General features: G+C 46.2%; 1 protein-coding gene across 3 annotated transcripts in view; it reads right to left on the bottom strand.

Moving 5' to 3' along the window:
* Window positions 1–27,659, bottom strand: part of IFT56 (intraflagellar transport 56) — an 83,972-nt gene that overhangs the window by 33,212 nt on the left and 23,101 nt on the right. For all 3 annotated transcript variants that reach the window (XR_003090266.3, XM_006127813.5, XM_089780778.1), the window contains 6 exons: window positions 24,667–24,838; window positions 23,782–23,856; window positions 11,085–11,187; window positions 7,129–7,184; window positions 1,743–1,796; window positions 1,218–1,281 (listed from right to left, as the gene is read on the bottom strand). Coding sequence is in view for 2 of the 3 variants with exons in the window: in XM_006127813.5 (XP_006127875.2) it covers window positions 1,218–1,281; window positions 1,743–1,796; window positions 7,129–7,184; window positions 11,085–11,187; window positions 23,782–23,856; window positions 24,667–24,838 (524 nt within the window). In the remaining variant the exon portion in view is untranslated. The remainder of the gene's footprint in view (window positions 1–1,217; window positions 1,282–1,742; window positions 1,797–7,128; window positions 7,185–11,084; window positions 11,188–23,781; window positions 23,857–24,666; window positions 24,839–27,659) is intronic.

The raw sequence follows: 27,659 nt of genomic DNA, 5'->3' as shown, positions 1-27,659 counted from the left end.
ATCACCCTCAGCAATGAGACACAGTACTTCACAACCCCAGTAGTGGTCGTGACCCATAGTTTGAAAACCACTGGCTTACAGTCTAATTTAGACAAAAATACGTTCTATGACAATAATACTGGTAGATCACCAGGCCCATCTCTAGCCCAAATTATGTTGTTAATGTGATTGTTTACAAACCATTTCACATGGGTAAAGATGCTGTTTTATTACAAACCAATTTCTTTAACTGGAACAATGTAGGTGTCTACAACATGCACAAAACTGCATGTACCGTATTTTCCGGCGTATAGGGCGACTGGGTGTATAAGACGACCCCCTATCTTTTTAATTAAAAGATAGGGTTTCATCTTATACCCCAGCGCCCCTCCGCCTCCTTTGCTCCCGGTGTCCCTGGTCTGCTGGAGATGGTCCCCAGCAGACCAGAGGCACCGGGAGCAAAGCCGCCAGGAGCGCCTGGGCTGCCCCCCCCCCGCCGGAGCCCCTCCGCGGCTTTGAAAGCCTCGGGGGAAGCCGGCGGGGGGGCATCCCAGGCGCGCATGGGCTGCCCCCCCGCCGGAGCCCCTCCGCGGCTTTGAAAGCCTCGGGGGAAGCCGGCGGGGGGGCATCCCAGGCGCGCATGGGCTGCCCCCCCGCCGGAGCCCCTCCGCGGCTTTGAAAGCCTCGGGGGAAGCCGGCGGGGGGGCATCCCAGGCGCGCCTGGGATGCCCCGCCGCCGGCTTCCCCTGAGGCTTTCAAAGCCGCGGAGGGGCTCCGGCGGGGGGGCAGCCCATGCGCGCCTGGGATGCCCCGCCGCCGGCTTCCCCCGAGGCTTTCAAAGCCGCGGAGGGGCTCCGGCGGGGGGGCAGCCCATGCGCGCCTGGGATGCCCCGCCGCCGGCTTCCCCCGAGGCTTTCAAAGCCGCGGAGGGGCTCCGGCGGCGGGGCATCCGGCGTACAAGACGACCCCCGATTTTTGGGGGATGTTTTTTAACATCAGAGGTCGTCTTGTACGCCGGAATATACGGTACATGTATGTGAGAGCACAGCCTCAATTTCGTATGACAGCAGATGTACCATGTGGAAACACCGTGTTACCAGCATAACTACAGCAACACAATACCTGGCACTACACATGCTGAGAGTCAGCAACTTCACAGACACTATTATAGGACAGTATATACTAAAGTATCAGTAGACGAGTGTTTACATAATGGAGAAAGAAAACTTCAAACGTACCACATTCACTAGCTGATCCACCCACCAGCTGGAAGAACTGCTGAGCAATTTTCAGATGATCCCTCTTGGAGAGAAACAAATGATATGAGATTCAAAGTATGGAGTGGTCTCATGGAACAGAATGAACACATGCTCTACCGTGGGTGGGTAGGGTGAACTGGAGCAAAGTGAATACATACACTGGAGAGCAAGGGGGAAGATAGGGACAGAGATACAGTAAACAAGGAAGAAATCTTATTGGGTGAACCCATAAACAAGGAATCATTGGAAAAGGAAGCGAGACTTTTGTAAGCAGGGATAGAGAGACTCCATTCAGTTTGGATGAGTCTCAGGGCTAGTAACCAAAAACTCATAATTCACTCACTCTGGACTGCAAATTATGGAGAGAGGAAATGAAGGGACTCAGAAAGCATGGGATCTGAGTGTGAAACTACCACCTCTTTCCCATTAGCTCTATTTTAAAATACATTTATTCCTCCCCTAATACTCATGTAAATGCTGGAGAACAAGAAGGGTTTTACTTACTGAGCCCATTTCCTGTCCAAGGGCTGCATTCACCACTCCCTTGAGTATGTACTCCTACAACAAATAAGAGAATCAGAGAAGACAAGTTAAAGAAATCAGAAGTCATACAACAGCAGCAAGCAACTCAGAAATTATTTTGTTCCTGGCCATATCAACTCTATTCAAACTTTATTTTATTAGTAGTCAGATATGATTGCACATCAGCAGTGTGTAATAAATAATAATTTAAAAAATCAATCCTGCACATGAGCCAGTGGTTTATCTGAAATGAGCTAGGGTTCTGAATCAAGATCCTAGTGTAGACATAGCAACATTATAAAAGCACTATCCAAATTGCCAGGAATTGTCCTGTGGTTATCAGTTGCAGCAGAGGGATCCAAGCAGATTGAACTCCCTTTCCATGCATATAAGTGGTCCCTCCAGGGAGGAGGAGATGTGTCTCTGACTCAGGACATGGAAGTTTGCATTGCCTCTGCTATTTTATATCTACCCTGCGAATAAAGAGGACTTAAATCTCTTTCTGAGGGTATGTCTACACTACAGCACTAATTTGAACTAACAATTCGAATTAGTTAATTCGAACTAAGCTAATTCGAACTAGTGCATCTAGACCTAAAAACTAGTTTGAATTAGCATTTTGCTAATTCGAACTAGCATGTCCACATTGGAGAGGACTCTGAACCGAGGTTAAGGCTGGCTGGAAGCAGTGCCGGCAGGGCATCAGATTAGGACTTAGAGCATGGAGCTGCTGTCTCAGGCTAGCCGAGGGCTGTGGTTAAAGGGACCCAATCCCCACCCCGGACAGACAGTTCTCAGGGGTTCCCTGTTTGCAAAGCAGTCCTGGCTTGAAGTGCCCTGAGTGCCTACACTCAGCACATCACAGCACTCGGCCATCAGCCCGGCTGCACTTGCCGCAGGCTGCCATCCCGGCGGGGAGGGCTGTCAATCGAGGGGCTGCAGGAGAGCTTCCACCCCGAGAAGCCCGCAGAGCCACCCCAGTCCTCCCCATCGGGGGATCATACCCCATTCCTCCCTCACCTCCTTCCACTTACCCCTCCCTAACTCCCCCTTCCTGATGTACAAAATAAAGGACACACGTGTTCAAAAATAGAAACTCTCTTTATTGAACTAAACTCGAGGAGACTGGGAAAAGGAGGTGGGAGAGGGGAAAAGAGAGGGTGGGAGAGGGAAGGGCAACTAAAATGATCAGGGGTTTGGAACAGATCCCATATGAAGAGAGGCTAAACAGACTGGGACTTCTCAGCTTAGAAAAGAGGAGACTGAGGGGGGATAGGATAGAGGTCTATAAAAGCACGAGTGGCGTGGAGAGGGTGCATAAAGAAAAGTTCTTCATTAGCTCCCATAATAGAAGGACTAGAGGACACCAAATGAAATGAATGGGTAGCAGGCTTCAAACTAATAACAGAAAGTTCTTCTCCACAGAGCAAATAGTCAACCTGTGGAACTCCTTGCTGCAGGAGGCTGTGAAGGCTAGAACTAGAACAGAGTTTAAAGAGAAGTTAGATACATTCATGGAGGTTGGGTCCATGGAGTGCTATTAGCCAGGGGGTAGAAATGGTGTCCCTGGCCTCTGTTTGTGGGAGGCTGGAGATGGATGGCACGAGACAAATGGCTTAGTCATTGTCTTCGGTCCATCTCCTCCAGGGTACCTAGTGTTGGCCGCTGTCGGCAGACAGGCTACTGGGCTAGATGGACCTTTGGTCTGACCCAGTATGGCCGTTCTTATGTTCTAAGCTCCGGGTCGGGGGTCTCACTGGACCACCCTGATTTTCATGCAAACCTGCTCCTGGGTGGCCAAGCTGGCAGCTATCCTGCCTTAGACGGCCGCTTTCCTGTGCCTAGTGCGGAGGTCGTGGATGAGGTCCACGATCTCCGCACTAGACCAGATGGGCACCCGTCTCTTGCGGACCTGGGCAGGCTCCCGGGAGCCGTCAGCCTGGTCCCGGGAAAAGACGGAGGGTTAGGTGGCAGCGGGTGGCTGGCTCGTGCCGTGCCAGGTGCAGGGTCTGCTGGCTGGGTGCTGGCAGGCTTGCACTTGGCATGGGCACCGTAGCCAGACCGTGCCCCTTTAAGGGCTCCGGGACCGGGAGGGGGGCAGACGAGTTTCCCTGGTGGTGCCCAGAGTGGCCACCAGGGAAAGCTGAGGAGGGCTAGTCTCCCACTAGTTCGAATTAAGTGGCTACACAGCCCTTAATTTGAACTACTTAATTCAAACTAGGCGTTAGTCCTCGTAAAATGAGGTTTACCTAATTCGAATTAAGTGCTCCGCTAGTTCGAATTTAATTCAAACTAGCGGTTTGCCTGTGTAGTGCCTATCGATGTTAATTCGAACTAACGTCTGTTAGTTCGAATTAACTTTGTAGTGTAGACATACCTTGATTTATTTTGATACAATCTGAAACCTGCTAGTGGCTTTTAGGGATGCAAAGGACTAGTCGATTAGTCAACTATTTGATAAGCAAATGCTTATCGGATAGTTGACAGGATAGTCGACTAGTCATTTCCCCACACCTTGATGCCTCTATCAAACAGAGGGGATAATTCAAAGCGGCAGCACCACTTGCAGCCTGAGGCCAGACCCTGGGCTGACCCTGGGCTCCACGCCGAGCTTTCACCTTTGAAGTGTAGCAACAGCTGTAGGGCTGTAGCTACACTTCAAAGGCAGAGGTGCCCTATCAACTAATAGAACAGTTGATGCAAAATGCATCCTTAGTGGCCGCCCAGGAGGCCCCCAACCTGAGGTTGAGAACCAGGATGGTTAAGGACACAACCCCATACTCTGAGGCTACGTCTACACTGGCGTGATCTTGCACAAAAACTTTTTAGCGCAAGACTTCTTGCGTTAAAGTAGTTGTGCAAGAGAGCGTCTACACTGGCATGTGCTTTTGTGCAAGATCATCCTTGCCAGTGTAGACACTCTCTTGCGCAAGAAAGCTCTGATGGCCATTTTAACCATAGACCTTTCTTGCGCAAGAAATTCATGTTGCCTGTCTACACTGGCCTCTTGCACAAGAACAGTTGCGCAAGAGGGCTTATTCCTGAGTGGGAGCATCATAGTTCTTGTGCAAGAAGCCCTGATTTTATACAGTAGAATGTCAGTTTACTTGCGCAAGAACACATGGCCAGTGTAGACAGGCAGCAAGTTTTTGCGTAAGAGCGGCCGCTTTGGCACAAGATCGCGCCAGTGTAGACACTGCCTGAGTGTTTTAAGCCTCTTACTACAAGAAGCTGGGACTGGACAACATGGGATAGATCACTCAATCGCCCTGTTTTGTTCATTCCCTCTGAAGCATCTGGCACTGTCCACTCATGGAAGACAGGATACTTAGCTAGATGAATCATTGATACAACCCAATCTGACCCTTCTTGTATATATTACATATTGTATATTATCAGCTTTGTGGCCAACACTAGCATATACACGAGGAATGTATTTATAAATCAAGCACATGCATAGAAATCCTTCATGTGGAGATGGATCTATCATTCTTAATCTGAGGAGCTCCAGTAACCTTTTCAAAAAAGCCTCCTAGAGAAAAGTTTCCTCTTTTCCTTCAAATCTGAATTTCCTGCCAAATACTGATAAGCAGGACTTAATAACATCCAACCTAGAATCAGTGACAGATTTACAATTGTAGAAGGTCTCTGCAGGGCTAAATAAAGGAGTATATATCATTGCTATAGAAAGATGTCCATTTTGCTAGTGGGAACAAGCATTTGACGTTAGCCATTGAAGGTTCTAAAATGTCAGATCTGAAAAATTATATGATTTTTGAAAATACTGTTTTAGGCAATATTTACATCTCCCTAACATTTATTCATTGTAATTTCTCTCTCTCAAAAACCCTACACAGTGGGACTAATGATGACTAAGAAGCCTGGCTTTACAGGCAGACAAAGATAATAAAATAGTACCAATGAATATTTTAAAATTTTATAAAATATTTTTCTGTAAAATATGTGGCATATGCACAATTGAGGTGATAGGAAAGATTTACTTGTACTCATCTAGAATGATATGCATAATTTGCCTATAGTATTGCCATTCTCAACTCATGTTCACATAAGATTTATAATATATCTCCACTACCAGTTAGCAGATAAAGAATACATGAACACAAATAGATAACACATGATGAAGTGGTATGGACAAAAGGCATTATCAGCATGAATTTGGGATGACTTGCACAAAGTCATCAATAGCTGCCCCAATGCAGTCAAAAATAGGTAAATTATTGATGGTGCTACTCCACCATCAACAATGATGGAAGCTGGAGGGTAGGTACACAGGTTTCAGGCATTCTGGTCACTGTATCTAATCTTCCAGAACACCCATTCCGCCATGTCTGTTTTAGACATTCTCTCTTGTTCGTAAAACTAGGAATGTAAAATCCTGTCTAATTAGTTAACTAGTTAAACATTATGTTTAACCAGTTAACTGATTAAATAGGAGTGGGCAGTGGAGGGGGAGAGAGCCGGGCTGCAGTACCATCCCCCACTGCAGATGGGGGGGTGGATAGGAGCACGCTCCACCTGCATCGGGCCCCAGAGGGCTGCTCCAGCCTCCACCAGTTAATCTTAACCATTTATTCAGGTCCCTAGTTCAGACCCACTGTATTTATACAATGTATGCGTGTGTATGCGTGCTCTTTCAGAAAGAAAACACAGGAAGGAGCAAGAGACCGAAGCTGGCTCAGCAGTTGTAGTAAGCAGTTTGAATTGGGGTGAGAGGTTAAAATAGGGCCCAGCTGGGACCACCTCTCCCACCTAGAATGATCCAGACCTATGCAGAGGACACCCTGTCCTCTCACAAGAACCTATGAAATCTTCCCTCTCCTCCTCAGTCATGTAACCTATGAGGGGAAAAAAGCTAAAGGGAAGAGTCAGTAAGAGACAGAAGCAAGCCCAGCAGCTGCACAAAGCAGTTCAAGCAGCAGCCAAGGACAGGGCAATTTTCACCCTGAGCAGTCCTTCCCCTGTGCAGATTGGCTGTTGCTCCTAACACCTCCCTCCATCACTCTTCCTATATAGCTAACATGCTTAACATAACCCAACTGAAAGGATTTAAATAATAAAATTGCAAAGTTAACATTATTTTTACTGCCATTGGATTGTTCTCTCTGTTTGTACATTCTATTCCTTTCTACTACCCTATTTCTGTCTGGTCTATTTAGACTGTAAGCTAAATAATACCTGTATGTCTATATTTCACATATATACAAAGCTTTAGCATGGGTGAAAACTAGTGAAAGGATGAAAGCAGGATATTAAAGGGAATGAATCCTCAGGGATCTGGCTTGGATGTGACAAAGTCTATCCCAAATTGTAAACTCTCTAAGTAACCATGCCATAAACCTTAAATTACCTGTGGAGTTGTAGGTTCCAGGTCCTTAATCAGATTATAAGCCTCCTGCACGTCATCTGAAATACCAAAAGTTATATACATGACAAACCACAGTGAATTGTATTCAGAGAGACCACTCACTTCCACAACATTCCTTTACCCAGTCACAGAGGGCATGTCTACACTGGAAACTATTTTGAAATAACAAGGGGAGTGTGCACACTACCAAGCCTGTTATTTCAAAATAATGGGCTTATTATTTTGAAATAACTCTTGCTTGTGAAGAAGAAGAAGCTTATTTTGAAATAATTATTTCCAGAGTTATTATTTAGAAATACTTATTTCAAAATAACCTGGTAGTGAAGACATAGCCAGAGAAACAAAGCATTTGATGGGGAGGAGTCAGGGGACTATAAATCTGTATAAATGTATACTTGGCTGGTGGTGGCTTTCTTGAGCCTGTATAACAAACATAGTTTGAGTAATAGCTTCTTTTTAAATACATTTCCCCTAGAATAGAGATCACTTATGCCTCTTGTTCATAGTCCAGTGAATGATTTCTCAACTGTATTAGGTTAAGATAATAAATTCCTCATGCTCCTGTCTCATCCAACATGTTTATTCCTCCCCCAGGGCAAAACAAGATTAGATGCTTCTGAATACAGACTTTATAGTTTCCTTATTAATACTTCAACATTTGGCAAATTAGGGTATCTGATTCTAATTCTCCCATACAGAAAACACTGTTAGTGCAAAAGTTAAAGAATGTAACTCACACACAAAAATTATATATAAAAAAGTACTTTAAAAAAAAAAAAAAAAAGGATCCAGTCTTAGATCATCTTAACTCCATCCCCGCCTCACTTTCATATATTTTCATAGGGTTTTTTTGGTCACACAATTATCCAACAAGTTAATTCTCACTAATAGCCAGGAAATCCACTGCAAATTAGCAATTGCTGATAATAAAGCAAATGAATTTGATTTTTTTTTAAAACAGAAGTACTATATAAACAGCATATTTTGTTAATGTATTTTGACAAGTATAGTTTAACTTTAATGATACTTCATTGTATAATATTGATGCATTATTTTACATCTTCAAAACACTGTACAAAAATCAAATCCCACATAATCATGAGCTACTGAGGTACAGATGAGGCAAATTATTTTTTAAATACTTTACTCTTAAATACCAAGTACTTTTGGTTCACTAGTGTATATATTCTTGCACAATTTGTAAAAGTAATGAAGTCTTAATACAAGATCTTACTGCACATCTCTGGCATTAAATCTTTGATAATAAATTAGGAAAAATTGCCATATTTATGAGACTTAAAGGGCCTATGGATTAGCAAAATGATATGGAGGTTCTTCTGTAAAGCAGGTACTGCAAATGAGTTAGATTCATTCAGGGCAATAGAAAAAGAACACACCTATGTACTAAAATTTGTCACAGCTCGTGTAATGAAGCTAAGTACCAACTGGATGTGCAGATACAGGGACATCTTTGGAAGCAATTAAATAGAAAGATGAAAAAACTCATTTGAGACAAGTCCTCTGACAAAGGGATTAAATATCAACAATCGTATTGGCATGGCATAAATGTTGCAAAAACTGGCATAACAAGCATAAGAATCAATATAATTAAGCTACAGAAGGCTCACAGAGCTTTTTCTTTTCATATTTTTTTTGCCACTCAAACTCCTAGATGCACTTATTGGTATGTAAAGTTTAGGGTATGGTTTATTTCTGCTCTTCAGGTAAGAAGCCTAAAGTTTTTCTGATTATTTTGAACCAACATGACCAAGGCTATGGTGCCACTGTAGTGCTTCAATATAGATACTACACCAACAGGATGGGTTCTCCATTCCTGTAATTAATTTGCCTCCCTAAGAGATGGTACCTAGATCAATGGAAAAATTGATCACCTCACTATAGGCATGTATTCACTATCCACCAGATTGATGGGAAGCGATTGATCCAGCAGGACAGACACAATAAATCAACTACAGTAAAACTCCAAGGGTACGTCTAGACTACAGGGTTTTGTCGACGGAAGTTTTGTCGACAGATACTGTCGACAAAACTTCTGTCGACCTAGAGTGTCTAGACACATTCGGTTCTGTCGACAAAGCAAGCTGCTTTGTCGACAAAACCCTGTAGTCTAGACGCAACCCTACAGGCAATAACACCTTCTGTCGACAGAACTCTGTCAACAGAAGGTGTTATGCCTCGTAAAATGAGGTTTACCAGCGTCGACAAAACTGCTGAGTTCTGTCGACGTTTTGTTGACAGAACTCAGTGGTAGTGTAGACGCTGGTATAGTTTTGTCGACAAAAGTCCACTTTTGTCGACAAAACTCAGTAGTCTAGACACACCCCAACTGTCCAGCATCCAGTGGTCCAGCACTCCTGATAGTCCGGCACCAACTGGAACCCAGAAGTGCTCCGGCCAGCCAGACAATTGGAGCTGCTCTGCCCCCGGCTTCTCCAAGTCCACCGCTCGTCAGTTTCAGAAGCAGTGGACTTGGGGAAGCCCTGGGGCAGAGCAGCTGGGGTGCTGCCAGGCTGGTCCTGTAGCGCCGCCCTCTCCCATGCTGCGCAGTTCCCCGCCAACCCCCCACCTCCCACCCCAGACCCCTCATAGCCCCCCTTCCAGTACTCAGGCATATCTGATAATCTGGCACCCCCTGGGTCCTAAAGGTGCCAGATTATCAAAAGTTTACTGTACTGATTTACCGGTTGATACCAGTATTCCACCAGAACAAGAAGCATAGGTGGAGCTGACGAGAGAGACTCAGCTGTCAACTTACCACAGTGAAGCCACCGCAATCTGTTGATCTAAGTACATCAACTTCAGCTACGTTATTCACATAGTTGAAGTTGTTTAATTTATATCAACCGTTATATATAAGATCAAGTTGTTTAACTTATATCTGTGGTAATGTAGACTAACCTCAGATTAGGTTGTTTTAACTACATTGCTCAGGGGGGTGGATTTTTTTACACCTGTGAAAGAGATAGCTATGCAGACATAACTTTTCACTGTAGACCAGTCACAACTCTAGACAAATAGGTGACAAATCTGGAAAGTTTACTATCTGAGGCAGTCAACATTACTGCAACCTTCTTTGAAATACAATAAAACAGAATATGTGGGACACAACCATAAAGACAACGGAGATAACATCTACTGCTTTTAAATACACTGCTCTAAATAACTAGTCATGCAAAATTGATGAATTACCATGAATAAGGAAGTCAACAAGTAGAAAAGTGATCAACATATCCCATTACATATGGTGCAATTAACACCAAATCACCAATCAATCCACTTCTGAATGGAGAAATACAGTGGTGATGAGCATGAGGGGAGAAGGAGTCACTGTAACCAATAAAAATACAAAAGGAACCAAAAATAAAGACTGAAATGAGTTGGACACAGAAGAAACTTGCTTCTGCTGCCTGGGGAATCTACCTACATTCCTGTTACTACGGCAGGGGACTGGACTTGATGACCTCTCAATGACCTCCAGTGCTAGTATTCTATGATTCAATAATTGGCAAACGTATAAAGAATGGACATTTTTGTTCACAGACTACAGCCTTGTGTCGGGCCTCTTTGATTTATAGCAGGTTTGTGCCACATTTACAGAAATAGTTTTCATTGATAGGTTGCTGTCCTATGTACATTTTTAGCATGTTAACAGGCTTAAGGGGAAGGATTTCACTAGTGTAAAAAAAGGTCTCTGAACTTCTGCTGAAGTGGATTTGTTCAACCCCTTGAAAATGGTTTTTCTTCAAAAACCAAGAAAGCTTATAAGTTGTTTATTTCCCATAATGCTACCAATGAAATAGCGTAAAGAACACTATGGCCTATCTGAGGAATGCTAGTTGTGAGATGAAGAACAAATGTCACAGAAAAAGAAAAGTTTCTAACCCCTGTATGTAAGAGTCAGAGGGAAATTTCTTTACCCTGCCGAAGATAGTAAATCACCAGGTTCAATCTGGCTTCAGGAATAACATCAACTAGTGGTGGCAGAACCTGCAGAGCCCCTTCCCCTCCTCGGAACACGACCTGCAGAGAAAAAAGCACCAATCTTGTTAGTCCTATAGAGTATTCCTGTATGTGGTTTCACAACCACCCTTGAAACTTCTACAGTAATAAGGGGCTGTAGTCAACAGAATCAGACATGTGAAAAGTGTCATGTAATTTTTAAATGACCAAAAACAGACAAGTCTTCAGTTTCATATAACAATTCTCTCCTTCCCAAAAGCCATATGGAACACTGATTCAGGTGTAACTTGGGAGGGAAATTTACCACTTGCTGAATCATTGGTAAAAGGATCAAAACATAATTCCACCATGGACATCAGAAGTTATGCTTAAGTTTGCTGTGACTGGATGAATGACAAAACAAACTTGCCATTTGCATAAGTTTCTCAATCACAATGCAACTTACTGAACAAAAAGAAGAGAATCCTGAACTTGGCAAGGGATGTGTTTTGGTGGCTCTTGTGATGGGAGAGGACAAAAGAACATGTCTTAAGAGATTTCCAGCTCCACAGGACTTTCTGGATAAACTTGAGGTTTTATAGGATTTCGCCCATTATTTGGATACATAATCTTGTAGGATTTGGAGCCATATAAGCCATGATAAGATTCATATTCTCAGAGCTAGACTTTGTTTGCTAGTTTCCGGTAGTCAAATAAGAAGCAAGCACAAGGAACATATGGATCATAATCAGCAGTCTGGCAATGACCAAAACCTGCCTGATTATGCAAGGCATGTGGCTGACCATCTGTGGACCAAGAGCCGGAGGGGGGGAGTGCAGCAGATGGGCAAACAGACCCACTTAGCCACTTAGTACAGAGGGCCGTGTGTTACCTATCCCAGACCAGGAGGCAACCAAAAGTAAGGAAAGAGAGAAAAGAACATGAATTCAGGAAGAGAACCACATTCTAAGAGGGCAAGAATAGGGCAACTCACAGAGATAACACAGTCCATTTCAGGTCGGACTGGAGCCCTGGAAAATAAGTCAGGCACAGTGTGAGTTCACAAACAGTTGGGTTCCACTGGGAGAGCAGGGGAAAGCCCCAATGGTATGACCCCATCAGTAGGTATATTTGGATTCAGCACACTCCTCTAGTGTGACCATTTTGTCTCAGGCAGGTAGAGCAAAGTGGGAGCTCTGGTGGGAGCAATGGGCTGGGCTCTAGGTAGTTTCAAGATTAGGCCTGCAGGAGAGCTCATGGGGAACATGAATGGAAAGTTATAGAACATGCCCTATTGTCTGCAGGCATAGGCAACCCTTAATGGCCAGGTGTATTCTCAGCTATTGGCCTTCCAGCTGCTAGCTCCTCAGAGAGTAGCCTTACAGTAGGCTTGTGCCCTACATTATCTACATGAAGGTGACAGGACAGCTATACCCAGTAACATATGAGCCCATGCTGATGTATTTTGACATTATATATCATGCATATAATACATTTTCAAGCACCTGATTGCTCATGTACGATGAGCATATTACAATTAAAGTAAGCTTGAACCCCACCCTGTGCTGGGATAAAATTGATAAAGGGACTATGGCTGGAGTGCATAGTTCAGAAGCACGAGAGCAGACCCTTCCCCAAACGAATTGCAGTTACGTATTGGTAAAGCTGGGGTGTGAAAGGAGCGAAGGGGCTTGCCTCAAGGCACTACACACCTGAACAGCTGAGGCTTTCATGCTGAGACTACAATAAAACAGGAAAATGTCTTCACATATAGTGTATGTTATGGAATGAACATGAACATTATGAGGTCTTCAGGCGACCCACATTTTAAGTGAACCTTCCCCTGAGACCAAGACTGCACGGAGTGGGGGCAAGGCCAACAAGGCTGAAAAAGGCAACATCTCCATTAATATGGGTGTTTTATCTCCCCCGCTCTTTAAGGAATTGTTACCCCAAGATGGAGTCCAAATATTTCTGGGAGGATTTTGTTCAGGATTTCAGGGTCCTGTATGAAGGGAGAGGATGAACATAATGACAAATAACCTCAGATCTGTTAAAAGCATGGAGGGCACATCTAAGAACAAGATTCAAAAGGAGGTACATTTGGGCAGAGTCAGTGTCCTTTCCCAAAGAAAGTGCCTAGCAAGTATTGCCTCACTCACTGTCTCTCATACACAAAAGAGGAACTGGTGACTGATGAGAAATAACTTCGGGCTGTTCACTTTGCATCAGTTGAAGTGGCAGTGCACATGGTATGCTCATGTGGCCTTGCTTGTAAAGAGCCACATTAGGTTAACCTTTGACATCCACCCAGTGGACTGTGCCCTATTGGGCTTTTCCTTCAACGGTCAATTTTATGTTGGCAAAGCAAAGTCCATGGGCATGCGTGCAGCCTTTGAAAAATGCAGTACCTAAAAACATAATGGTCATACCATGTCTAGCTCAGTATCCTGTCTTCCAACAGTGGCCAATGCCAGGTCCTTTAGAGGGAATTAACACAACAGATAATCATCAAGTGATGATCATCTCCTGTTACTCATTCCTAACTTCTAGCAACAAAGGATAGGACACTTCAGAGCATGGGTTTGCATCCCAGCCCAACCTCACTAATAGTTATTGACAGGGGTGAAAGTAACTTAAATATCTTACAGCTACTATCCTATCACAACAGTGCTTGTAACAAATGCAAAAATACTTGTAAGAAATTTTTAAATGTGGGGTGGAGTGCCGGGGGCTCAGAGCAGAGTGTTGGGATATGGGGGTGCAGGAGTCAAGATTGGAGAATATGAGAGGCTCAAGGCAGGGGGCTGGGAAGTGCAGGAGTCAGGGTTGGGATATGAGGAGTGACTCATAGGAGTGTGGGCGAGCTCAGAGCAGGAGGAATATGGGATGCAGGATTCAGGGGCAGGGGGCTGGGTGTGTGTAGGGATGAGTGAGGAGGGGGTGAGGGTGCCATTTTGGGAGGTAGGTGGGCTGCAGCCACACATACTGGGTCCCTATTGCTTTTACTGCTTCCTCTGATTAGGAAGTGAAAGGAAAGTGCAGAGCCTGCTGTGTTTCTCTTGCTCCTGGCTGCCCAGGAGAGGGACGGAAGAAGAACACAGCAGCCTCTGCACTCTTCCCTTTGTTCCCTAGTCAGAGGAAGCAGGAAAAGCAACAGGGACCTGGTATGTGTGGCTGCATTCCAGCAAAATGGGGAGGGCAGGAGCTCAGGGCTGGGGCACTCCTCTAACATGCCTGGCTGATTGCTTCTGAGTATAGTCCTCAGAAACTTTTCCCCAGCAGTCTCCATGTAGTCAGCCAGGATATGTCTACACTACAAAGTTAATTCGAACTAACGGACGTTAGTTCGAAATAACTTTAATAGGTGCTACACATACAAACCGCTAGTTCGAACTTAATTCGAACTAGCGGAGCGGTTAATTCAAACAAGGTAAACCTAGTTCGAATTAAGGGCTGTGTGGCCACTTGATTCGAACTAGAGGGAGGCTTGCCCTCCCCAGCTTTCCCTGGTAGCCACTCTGGGCATCACCAGGGGAACTCATCTGCCCCCCTCCTGGTCCCGGAGCCCTTAAAGGGGCACAGTCTGGCTACGGTGCCCGTGCCAGGTGCAAGCCTGCCAGCACCCAGCCAGCAGACCCTGCACCTGGCATGGCACGAGCCAGCCACCCACTGCCACCCAGCCCTCCGCCTCTTCCCGGGACCAGGCTGGCGGCTCCCAAGAGCCTGCTCGGTGCCGCAAGAGGTGGGCGCCCGCCTGATCTAGTGCAGAGATCGTGGACTTCATCCACGACGTCCGCACTAGGCACAGGAAAGTGGCCGTCTAGGACAGGATAGCTGCCAGCCTGGCCACCCAAGAGCAGGTCTGCATGAAAATCAGGGTGGTCCAGTGAGACCCCCCGACCCAGAGCCCTGTGCTTAGAACATAAGAATGGCCGTACTGACTCAGACCAAAGGTCCATCTAGCCCAGTAGCCTGTCTGCCGACAGCGGCCAACACTAAGAGGAGATGGACCGAAGACAATGACTAAGCCATTTGTCTCGTGCCATCCATCTCCAGCCTCCCACAAACAGAGGCCAGGGACACCATTTCTACCCCCTGGCTAATAGCACTCCATGGACCCAACCTCCATGAATGTATCTAACTTCTCTTTAAACTCTGTTCTAGTTCTAGCCTTCACAGCCTCCTGCAGTAAGGAGTTCCACAGGTTGACTATTTGCTTTGTGAAGAAGAACTTTCTGTTATTAGTTTGAAGCCTGCTACCCATTCATTTTATTTGGTGTCCTCTAGTCCTTCTATTATGGGAACTAATGAAGAACTTTTCTTTATGCACCCTCTCCACACTACTCGTGCTTTTATAGACCTCTATCATATCCCCCCTCAGTCTCCTCTTTTCTAAGCTGAAAAGACCCAATCTCTTTAGCCTCTCTTCATATGGGACCTGTTCCAAACCCCTGATCATTTTAGGTGCCCTTTTCTGAATCTTTTCCAAGGCCAAAATATCTTTTCTGGGGTGAGGAGATCACATCTGTACACAGTACTGAAGATATGGCGTACCACAGTTTTATACTTCCTCCCCTCCTTCTTCCCCTGGCTTCCCCCTTCCAGCTCCCTCCTCCCCTCTCCCACCTCCTTTTCCCAGTCTCCCTGAGTTTAGTTCAATAAAAAGAGTTTCTATTTTTGAACACGCGTGTCCTTTATTTTGTACATCAGGAAGGGGGGCTAGGGAGGGGTAAGTGGAAGGAGGTGAGGGAGGAATGGGGTACGATCCCCCGATGGGGAGGACTGGGGTGGCTCTGCGGGCTTCTCGGGGTAGAAGCTCTCCTGCAGCCCCCTCGATTGACCCCCCCCCCGGATGGCAGCCTGCGGCAAGTGCAGCCGGGCTGATGGCCGAGTGCTGTGATGTGCCGAGTGTGGGCACTCAGGGCACTTCAAGCCAGGACTGCTTTGCAAACAGGGAACCCCTGAGAACTCTCTGTCCGGGGTGAGGGTTGGGTCCCTTTAACCACAGCCCTCGGCTAGCCTGAGACAGCAGCTCCACGCTCTAAGTCCTAATCTGATGCCCTGCCGGCACTGCTTCCGGCCAGCCTTAACCTCGGTTCAGGGTCCCCTCCAATGTGGACATGCTAGTTCGAATTAGCAAAATGCTAATTCGAACTAGTTTTTAGGTCTAGATGCACTAGTTCGAATTAGTTTAGTTCGAATTAACTAATTTGAATTAAGTTAGTTCGAATTAGTGCTGTAGTGTAGACATATCCCCAGAGAGTCCCCTGGAGGGCTGCCGGTATATGGCGCTATGTATGACCCTGCTGATCCACCCCTTCCTTGGTTCCTTCTTGCTGGCTACTCTGACAGAGGGCAAAGAGGGTGGGTATTGGAATAGATGTGAACAACATATCTCAAAGAACAACAGTTATGAAAGGTTAGTTACCAGTTTTTCTTTTTCCAGCGCTTGTTCACAGGTTGATTCCAATTTAGGTGACTCCCAAGCTATTACCTAAGTGGTAGGTTTACAGTGAGTCTGCCACTGATTGTAGGACTGCCCTGCCCACAACATCATCATTACCGTCCTGCCAATCAGTGGCATAATGGGCCATGAATGTGTGGATCGAGGATCAGGTAGCTGCTCTGTATACATCCTGAATTGGAACCTGGGTTAAAAAGGCTGCAGAACAGGCCCTCATGGTATGAACAGTAATCATTGGTTCAGGGACTCCTGCTAGCTTGTAACACTTGTAGATACAGTCCGTGATCCATGAAGAAATGTGCTGAGAGACAACAGAAAGACTTCTCAAATGATCTACCACCTACACAAAGAGTTGCAGTGACTTTCTTTAAAGGACTTTGTACACTCAATGTTAAAGGGGAGTGCTCTACGCATGTTCAGTGATGGAAGTCTTATACTAGTAATGTGGCTTAGGATAGAAAACTGGGAGGAAGATGTCTTGACTTAGGTGAAATTGTGACACCACCTTGGGAGAAAGGCCAAGTGAGGCCTGAGTTGCACTTTGTCTCTGTGGAAAATCATATGTCTGAGCCCTCCTTATAAGTGCCCTCAGCTCCAAAACCCTTCTGGCAGATGTGGTCACCACCAGAAAAGCCAATTTCCAGAAGAAATAAAGGAGCGAACAAGTAGCTAGTAGTTCGAAAAGTGGTAGCATCAACCTGGAAAGGACCAAGTTGAGGTCCCGTGCAGGGAGCAGCTGTCTTACCCAAGGAAAGGATCTATCTAGCCCCTTAAAGAAAGGTACCACTAAGGGATTTATTAAGACAGAGCGGGCCCCATCCCTGGGGTCAAATGCTGAAATAGCTGCTAGATTAATTCTGACCAAAGACAGGGCAAACCATGCTCCTTCAGATGGAGCAGATTATTCCTTTCATTCTGGACTGACACCTGGGTCAGGAAGACCTGGCACTCAGCATACCAGCATAAAACCCTCTTCCACTAAGCAAGGTAAGTGGTCCTGGCTTCCTATGCCTAAAAGAATCTGCTGGACCTGAAAAGAGCTGTGAAGTTCCATGAACTTTAACCATGGAACTTCCATACCATGAGGTTCTGCAACAGGACATCTGGGTGCCGCAGATGCCCATTGTCCTGCATGGTCAGATCCAGGTGAAGAGAGAGTTCTATGGGTGATTCCACCAAAGCTCCAGGAGCATCATATATCAGCGCTGGTACAGCCAGGCTGGCACCAGCAGGGTCACTTCAGCCCCATCCCTGCAGATCTTGAGGATAACCTTGTTGATCAGGGAAAATGGGGGAAAGATATACATTGGCTGGTCCTTCCAAAGCAGCATGAACACATCTGCAGCAACTCTACACCGCGGCCTTGGAAAATACAAAGCGGAGGTTTTCCTGCTGGTCTCCATCATGAACAGATCAATGTGGGGAACTCCAGAGTGATGGAAGAGGAAGTGGAGAACGTTGTCCCTTACCAACCACTTGTGGCTGAGAAAAGACCTGCTTAGGCAGTCTGCCACTATATTTCAGATCCCTGAGAGATAAGAAGCCTCCAGTTGTGCGGAATGAGCTATACAAACTCCCAGAGGAGAAGAGCTTCTTTACATAGTGGTGACAACCTCACACTGCACTGTTTGTTGATATATAACATGGCAGTAGTATTGTCTATCAGAACTGTCATGCTTTGACTTTCCATAGTAATGTGAAACATATGACAGGCCAAACAAACCTCCCTGACGTTCATGTGGAAAAACATCTGATTGTCTGACCATAGGTCCACAGGTCTCCCAGGTGCATCCCCCCCCCCCAGGTCCAACATGTTTGTGACTAGCATAATCTCAAGCTTGAGGACCCAAAAGGGAACACAGCCCAGGGGTCTGCCCACTCAATAGGGTCTGCAGAGTATTCAGAGGAATGTTTAGGACTTGATTCTAGCAGTCTTGACCTGGATGGTAGACTGAGGAAAGCCACACCTGGAGCGTCCTGAGACTCAATCTAGAGTGCGCAACCATATACATACCCACCACCATGTGGCTCAGGTAGCTCCAGGCAGGGGAAGTGGGAAAACACTGTAGGGACTGTATGAGCCAACACATGGCCTGGAACCTTGAGTCCAGCAGGGAGGCCCTCGCTGTCATGGAGTCAAGGATCGCTCCAATTAATTTTAGTCTTCTGGTGGGAATGAGCGTTGACTTTTCCAGGTTGAAAAGAAAGCTCAACCTCTGGAAAGTGTTCCTGATAAGATGAACATGTGCCCCCACCTGCTCCTTGGAGTTGCCTCTTAGCAGTCAATTGTTGAGGTAAGGGCAGTCAATTGTTGTTCTCTGCTCTCTCCTGTGGAGAAATGTGGCCACCAATGCCATGCACTTTGTGAACACATGGGAGGCTCTGGAGAGGCCAAAGGGAAGCACCATGAATTGATGCAAAAAACAGGAACAACAAGATGGTTTATTAGGTGATGAGCTTTCGTGGGCCAGATCCACTTCCTCAGATCAAATAGTGGAAGAAAATTGAATTGATGGTGTGCCTGACTTACCATGAATCAGAGAAAGCATCTGTGCATCTGGTGAATGGCAATGTGGAATAGGTGTCTTTCATATTGAGGGCTGCATACCAATCCCCTGGATCCAGGAAGGGGATAATGGAGTTTAGTAAAAGCATGTGGAACTTTAGTTTCAACAGGTTCCTGTTGAAACTGCAAAGATCCAAGATGGGTCTGAAGCCCTCTTTCGCCTTTGGAATAAGAAAATAGCAGGAATAGTACTCTTTCCCCCTGAATTCCTGAGGAACCTCCTCTATTGTCCCCATGGCCAAAACCAATTGCACTTTCTGCTGAAGGAATTGCCTGTGAGAAGGGTCCCTGAAGAGAGCTGGGGAAAAGTACTGGGAAGCAGAACTGGAGCATGTAGCCCATGTCTACCATTCAAAAGGCCAAGTGGTTCAAAGTGATAAGGATCCATGCCTGGTAGAAGCAGGATATGCAATTGCCAAATAACAGGAAAGGATCTAGGGTAGAGATTGGTCCACAAGTCCTCAAGCATGAACCTGGGTGAACCTTGATTCTGGCCAGATGACCAGGACAGGCTTCTACATCTGTTATTTCAGCCCCTGCACCAATAGGAGTCTAGGCAAAGTTGGGCATACAACTAGTTCTGGCAATGTTGTTACTGTTGCTGTTGATGTGCTCAGAAGGGCCTATATTGCATGGTCGGAGTGTGCATCCCCCAGGAGTACGTTGGGGCTCTAGTGTCTTTTAAGCTGTGCAGCTAAGTTGATTTGTTCAGAGAACAACCACAAGTTTTCAAATGGGAGGTCCTGTAAAGTATGTTGCACCTCCAGACGGAGACCAGAAAATTGCAACCATGCCAACCTGCGCATGACTATGCTCAGAGATTAGGAGCGGGCTGCTGAATCCACCCCATCCAGAGAAGCTTGGAGAGCTGTTCCCCACTACCTTCCCTTCCTCTATCAATGCCGCGAAGTCCATCTGAGAGTCCTCCGGAAGGAGCTCCTTGAATTTCCACGTGGCTTCCCAGGTACTGAAATTGTATCTGCTGAGGACAGCCTGCTGGTTTGCTATCCTCAACTGGAGGCCCCCTACCATGTATACATTTTGAGGTGCCTGGCCTCTTTGGCTTTTGGTGCCGGTTGGTCCTGTCATTCCCATTCGTTGACCAAAGAGCTGGGAGGGAGAGTAGAACTATTTATATCCCTTAGGGTACGTCTAGACTACATGCCTCTGGCGACAGAGGCATGTAGATTAGGCTACCCGACAGAGTAAAATGAAGCGGCGATTTAAATAATCGCCGCTTCATTTAAATTTACATGGCTGCCGCGTTGAGCCGACAAACAGCTGATCAGCTGTTTGTCGGCTCAGCGCGATAGTCTGGACGCTCCCCTGCCGACATCAAAGGGAGTTGTCGACAACCCAGGTATGCCTCATCCAGGCATACCTGGGTTGTCGACAACTCCCTTTGATGTCGGCAGGGGAGCGTCCAGACTATCGCGCTGAGCCGACAAACAGCTGATCAGCTGTTTGTCGGCTCAACGCGGCAGCCATGTAAATTTAAATGAAGCGGCGATTATTTAAATCGCCGCTTCATTTTACTCTGTCGGGTAGCCTAATCTACATGCCTCTGTCGCCAGAGGCATGTAGTCTAGACGTACCCTTAGATGGCACATAGTACTTTCTTTCCACTCCCTTGGCCATTGGGGGAATGGAGGGAGGAGACTGCCATAGAGAGAAATTGCTTCTTTTCCAGAGTCTTTATGAAGGTGCTAGAATGTCCACCATAAGATCCTCAGCCTTAGCCGGATTTGACAGTGCCTGGACTGTGGAAGTTGGTGGTGCCGCCTCTCTCTGCCTTGAAGTTCTGCAACCTGAGAGAGGCTTAGCGGGCTGAAGAGGGGAGCACTCTGTCATTTTTCTTATGCTCTTGGATACCGGAGAGTTGGATTGGTGCCACAGCTAGGTATCTCACTGTGGTGCTGGGACTCTTTGGAAGTGTCCTTAGGTTGTGCCATAGTTGCTAGTGGCCTGAGTGCCACTTCCAATAGTAACTACCACAGACAAAAGTCCCTTTCTTTCTATATATGAGGCTTTGCCTGATGGGTTTCCTGTAGACAACGTTGGCAAGAATTGTGGGTGGTCACTGTTGGGCATTCTTGGGCTTGTGGTATAACACAATGCCAGATGGTAGGTAGTTGTTACCACCTTCTATCTTATCTAACAACTACAATGATTAATACTTAATTAAGAACAATGCAAACAAACACCTAGGCAATGACACACTTGTAAAGCAAGCAAATGATGTTCCAACACCATCACAGATGGTAAGAAAGAACTAAGGAAGGGATGGTCAGCAGGATCATACATAGCACCATCACTCCATGGGGCTCCCTGCTGACCCCATGGAGGCTATTAGGGGGAAAGTTTCTGATGATCATACACAAAATGTACACACGTTTCATTGGAATCAGCATGAACAAGCTCTCACAGAAGAACACATAGAGACCCTCATAATGTGATAACTGGCACCTCCATCAAAAGGAGCCTCCAAGAGTTGGCGAAGGACCAATGCGATTCAAGTGATGATGCTGGGCTGTCCAATGTGAGCCTTGGATGTAATTTAACTAATAAAGTTGTATCCTGGTTAAAACCCACACAAATGTGTCTGCCTTTTTCTATCCAGGGAGCACACCAAACTGAGCAACTCTCCAACATCAAATAAAAGCAAACTACTATAAACAGCCATTTAACAGAATAGCAATAAAATCACTGAACTGGAATGTTGCCAGATGATCAATGTATCTCCTACGTCAAACACAAATATTTTTATTTGCCTTAGTATCTGCCCAGCATGAGTTCCTAATCATTAGCATGGCAAATAGAGACATTTTAATTCCACTGATACTGTACCCTGATTAGACAACATTGTTAAGAGTCCTCATTCATCCTAACTTTTGCATTACAGTCCTGATTTTGACAGAGTTATTCAAATAAGATTTGGGATTTAACCAGTACAAAAATAATTGGTCAAATAACATAAAAAATGATAAAATAAAGTACTAATTTATTAGAACGGTAACAAAACAAGTAAGACTTTATGGTCTCCAACAGGGTTAGCCTTAGATATTTATGCCTAATTACAAAAAAACCAAGTACTTAACTGAGTCGTTTTAGCTAAAAAATGTGAAATATAATTAAATGAAGTTGTAAAAATGAAAAAAGGCACCATGATGCAATAGGCTGTAGTCTTGCTGGAATATATGGTGAATATTTGATTATGATCAAATAACTCACAGTCAGTTCTCAATCCTAACCTCAAGTCTTCTGCAAGGACAGGCTCACAGGATATTTAAAGCATCCTAAAATGCTCCTGACAATAAAGCAAGATTTCTTCATGACATGGTAACAAGCTGTGCCAATTTAAAAATACCTCTAGGCTAGGAGGTACTGCTGTGACAGAACCCCACCTCCCATGCTTTATGAAATGGACTTATGGACAAGAATATATATAACTCAAAGGTGCTTTGAGCAAATTATTTCATGTACCCTATCAATCTTCATGTCATGATCCTCTGGTTCTGTTTATCTTAATTTGATATATGTATTATTTTTGTGTGTAAAATTAGACATATGGAGTGGGGAATACTTTGTGGGTTTTAAATGTGTGAAAGAGGCATCGAGGGTATTACCCTCAATGTCTTAATGAGCAAGTGTTAAACTATCTCTTTTGTCCTTAAGTCTGAGCAGTAGTTGGTAGGGAGTGGCCTCAATTCTTAAGAATAGGAAAGCAGGGGCCAAGGTCTTTTGGCTGGGCTGCAATTGTAGGAAGGAGCCTAAGACCCCAGGATGGGAAGACAGCCCTGGTTTGGAGGGACAGTTGGAAAAGAGGTTTTAGGGTGAGTTTGAAAAGTTTGTATTGAGGTTTCCGTGTAGAATTAGCTAAGTGTTTTTGTTTCTTTTAATTTGTAACTTACTTTGCTCTGCCTGTTCTCACTTATTACCAGTTAAATCCTACTGCTTGTACTTAATAAAAATCACTTTTATTTTCTGTCAAACCGACTGTAAATCATTGTTACCTGGAGGGGCAACCAGTGTGTACATGCTCCTTTCATTGTTAATGGGAGCTTACCTAGGTAGTTCATTGGGGGTTTCAATTCCATTTGGGGAGTGGTATCTCAGGGTACTGGGCCCAAAACTGCACTCTCCTTGGACCTGCAGAGGTTCAGTGTTTGTACTGCTTCTCGGTGGGGGCAGGGATCTCAGCTTGGGGCTTTGGCTGGGGGAGACCAGGGAGCTGGCCCAGCAGGACTGGGAAGTGAGGAGCCCCAGAGAGCAGGAAGGCAAGTGGCAGTGGCCATGTCAGCCCTCCCAGAGGTACCCCCAACATGTCTTCTGTGACCTCACCCCATTGCAACTGCAACAATTTTGCCCCAGAAAATTAAGTAGAAAGAGGGAATAGGAATGCAAGCTCTTGACTTGAAGTTGGCATAGAGACAAGCAAGAAAATGAAACTGATTAAATAAAAGTGGGAAGCATATTAATCAGACTGCCTCCATTCCTTACATGATGACCTTTATGGATTAAAACAACCTCTTAACATCCCACCTTCTAATGTTCAGTTTCCAATTATCAGTGGTGCCTCATCACAAAAAGCTCCACAGATCAGAGTTTGAGATCCACCAGCTTAGATGAATTCATTACTCACCAGATTGTGCTTAATGAGCTCCTTAGCAAACTCAAAAGATGATGAGGCATTGTCCATCAGACTCTTGAGTTCTGCCTGAAATTAAATATTATATCTATAAAAAACTATACAACTTAGCACCCCCCTACACACACATACATATACGTGTAGATCCATACCACATCTGAAACTGATGGGGAAGCAACTCCAGTTCTGATTAACTGAGTTGGTAGAAGAAAACAAACACATCCCCATTATACCTTGATGATTATTGCGGATGGATAATTCATACAAATGCAAAGCAATACTTGCACTGGGAAAATGGAAAGGCCTGCATACCAGAGTGGCCAACCTGTGGCTCGCAAGCCACATGCAACTCTTCTCCCTCAAAAGTACGGTTTGTGAAGTTGCTCCTGCGCCCCCCCCCAACAAACCCCGCCCTCCTCCCCCGGCTCCCCTGTGCTCACTGGGGCGGTGATTCAAAATGGCACCCAAGATAGCAGCCACTGACGGGAGCCTGATATGGTCAAAAAGCCTAAGCTTGTTTCTTAAAGGGACAGCCTCCTTTTTTTTTTTTTTTTTGCGCTTGACAATTCGGGGGGGGGGGGGGGCTTTCCTCCCCCCCCACCCCAACAATTCTGGTGTGGCTCGTCACATTTTTTCTGCCGCTGTGTCGGCTCTTTTTGTTAAATGGGTTGGCCACCCCTGCTGTATACATACAAAAACTAAGTGCCCAACAATGTGAGGACTATGGCTAGGTAATATCCTTTATGGGAGAAGACTCACATGATAAAAGGCCATTTATCAATAACCTGTAATTAAGAAAAACATAACATAACAGGGAAAAGAAATTTGCATGGTATCTTGAATGAGACTGACAAGCCAAAAGGGCTTTTCAATAGTTACCTCAGCAGCCTTGCCATTGTACAGTCGGAAGTGATTACAAGCCTTGAGGTTTAGAGCTATGGTGCTGTCAGGAACTTGCTGAAGGTAAACAGCCAGCACTTCTTGTGACACATCATAGTAATCCAGCTTGTAGTAACATAAAGCCACATATACATTGAGAGCCAGGTATTCCCTGAAGGGTAAAAGAGAAAGAGTTCACAGAAGCATTCATCTCCTATCAGAAAATTGTGCCAAAAATGAATATTACAGACCATTATGCACGCTCTCTCACTTTCCCAGGTACCTTTTACAAATACAACAAATACTGAGTTCCTGAAAACAGCCTTATACAGGCAGTCCCCGGGTTACGTACAAGATAGGGACTGTAGGTTTGTTCTTAAGTTGAATCTGTATGTAAGTCGGAACTGGCGTCAGCCGCGGCTGAAACTGATCAGTTTCAACCGCGGCTGAATCTGGATGCCAGTTCTGACTTACATACAGATTCAACTTAAGAGACCCAGGCGTCCCCAAGTCAGCTGCTGCTGAAACTGATCAGCGGCTGATTCCAGGAAGCCTGGGGCAGAGCAAAACTGCCTCGGGCTTCCTGTAGTCAGCCATTGGTCAGTTTCAGCAACGGCTGACTTGGGGACGCCTGGGGCAGAGCAGCTGGGGTGCTGCTGGGTTGCTCCAGTAGTGCGGCTCCTCCGCGCTACTGGAGCAACCCAGCAGCACGCCAGCTGCTCTGCCCCAGGCGTCCTGATTCAGCCGCTGCTGAAACTGACCAGCAGCAGCTGAATCAGGACGCCTGGGGCAGAGCAGCTGGGGTGCTGCCCGGTTGGTCCGGAGCGGCGCTGCAGGACCAACCGGGCAGCCCCCAGCTGCTCTACCCCAGGGGTAGGCAAGAAAAGCCTGGTCTGCTGGGGGGGGGGGGGGGGGACGACACTAGCTGCACCCCCCCCCCAGCAGACCAGGGAGATGGGGGTGGCGGGACCGCCCAAGTCCTCCACGGCTTTGCTCCGTCTCCCTAGTCTGCTGACCTGGGAGACCCGGAGCAAAGCCGCAGAGCACGCAGGCAGCGGGACAGTCCAGGCGTGCCGCGGCTGTCCCGCTGCGGGCGTGCTCCGAGGCTTTTCTCCCCATCTCCCTGGTCTGCAGGGAGACGGGGAGCAAAGCCGCGGAGCACGCCCACAGGGGGACAGCTCAAGTGCGCCCGGGCTGTCCCGCTGCGGGCGTGCTCCGCGGCTTTGCTCTCCGTCTCCCTGGTCTGCAGGGAGATGGGGAGCAAAGCCTTGGAGCACGCCCGCAGCGGGACAGCCCGGGCGCGCCACCCGTGTCCCCCGCGGCTTTGCAGACCAGGGAGACCGGGAGAAGCTTTTCTCGCCCCGGAGGACATGGGTGGCAACCCGCCGTCCGTGAGCTCCGGGGCGAGAAAAGCCCCGTTCGTAAGTGTGGATCCGACATAAGTCGGATCCGCGTAAGTCGGGGACTGCCTGTATGTGACTTTCTCAATGCAGCTTCTCCTACAGACAAGCACAAAATTATTCAGGATTGTATGCAAAGATCCCATATGCATTTGTCCAACAAGAGGAAGTAATAGTGTTGTGACCTTTGCATATATGAAGACATTCTGTCATGCACGGACTCTATGATTCAATGTACATTGACTCAATGTCACAAACACATTATCCCAACATTATGTGGGTAAACCAAGAGCTGCTTCTTCCAGGTACTAGTGAATACAAGAATGATGTGTGAAATTTGAGGCTCGTCATTTTGGAAATTGGCAATAATCCCATGTGAAGGAGTGTAAAAGAGAGAGTGCAATTATTTTATTTCAACTGATGAACTAAGGCTCATCCACATAATGAACACAACAAGGCAATTTGACTGTTTCCCTTTACCAAGTATATTGCATGCATACAAAACTTCAACAATATTTGTTTAATGTCAGTATTTATTTTTATTTCAGGTATAGTTAACCTGTGAAACTCACTGATGCATAAAAGCAAGCCAAAAAGGACAAGACAGTTACTGTAAATGTTTTTCTTATTCATGTAACAACAAATTGTAGTATAACAGTATGCATTGTTGTGGTAGCCATGTCATCCCCAGTATATCTGAAAAATGTGATGGGTAAGGGAAGGTTACTCACCCTGTGCAATTACTCGAGTTCTTCAAGATGGTTGTCCCCGAGATGGCTGCACTCATGATCGGCAGACTTTTGGTAGCAGTGCCACTGTGGTTGGGTATGCACGTGGAGCGCTGGCATGTGGCAGTTGGAACAGTCATCCCACGCACACAGCCAACCATCTCCTCAGTTCCTTCTCTGACCCAGAAGCAGACAGATCCAAAGTCAAGGGGAGAAGGGTGGGTGGTGGAGCATCCATGGGGACAACCATCTCAAAGAACTCCAGTTACCGCATAGGGTGAGTAATCTTCACTTCTTCTTTGGGGAATGTCTCCGTGGGTGCTCCACCTTAGGTGACTAAAAAGCAGTGTTCGTGCTTGATGGTAGGTGTGACGGCGCGATGGGGTTCCCCCGTGTCCTGCACCCCGAAATGGCACAAACAGACTGCACCAGCCGGTGGACTAGAGGAAGTTTATTGCCTCTCCAGGATACAGCACAGATGTAATCTGGTCCCAGAGCTGGGCTAGGATGCCTCAGGCCCCCTTGAGATGGGGGAGACTGGGCCCCTAAACTCCAGCCCCTTCCCCTAGGCTCTCCTCCATGCTCTCAGACAGCCAGCAACCAACTAACTAACTTCCAGCCCTGCCCCCCAGCCAGGGCAGCCTTCCACCTTCCTTTGTTCCTCTCCATGGGGGGTGTCTGGCCACTGGTTTGCATAGTGACTCATCCTGTTTTGCTGGGTCGTGGTACCCACGGCAGCCAGTGGGGGTTCCCCCAGAGCCAGCAGCATAGAAACCAGCCAGGTACCCCCACTACGTCACAGTAGGTGCTTCGGCATCGTTGACTCAGTGACTGCAAGTACAGTTCGGCTAAAGTGTGTGTCTGT

This window comes from Pelodiscus sinensis, chromosome 1, assembly GCF_052426305.1.
Source record: "Pelodiscus sinensis isolate ZL-2025 chromosome 1, ASM5242630v1, whole genome shotgun sequence".
Classification (NCBI taxonomy): Eukaryota; Metazoa; Chordata; order Testudines; family Trionychidae; genus Pelodiscus; species Pelodiscus sinensis.
The sequence above is the reverse complement of the archived record's forward strand: the minus strand, read 5'-3'. Positions and strand labels throughout refer to the sequence as shown.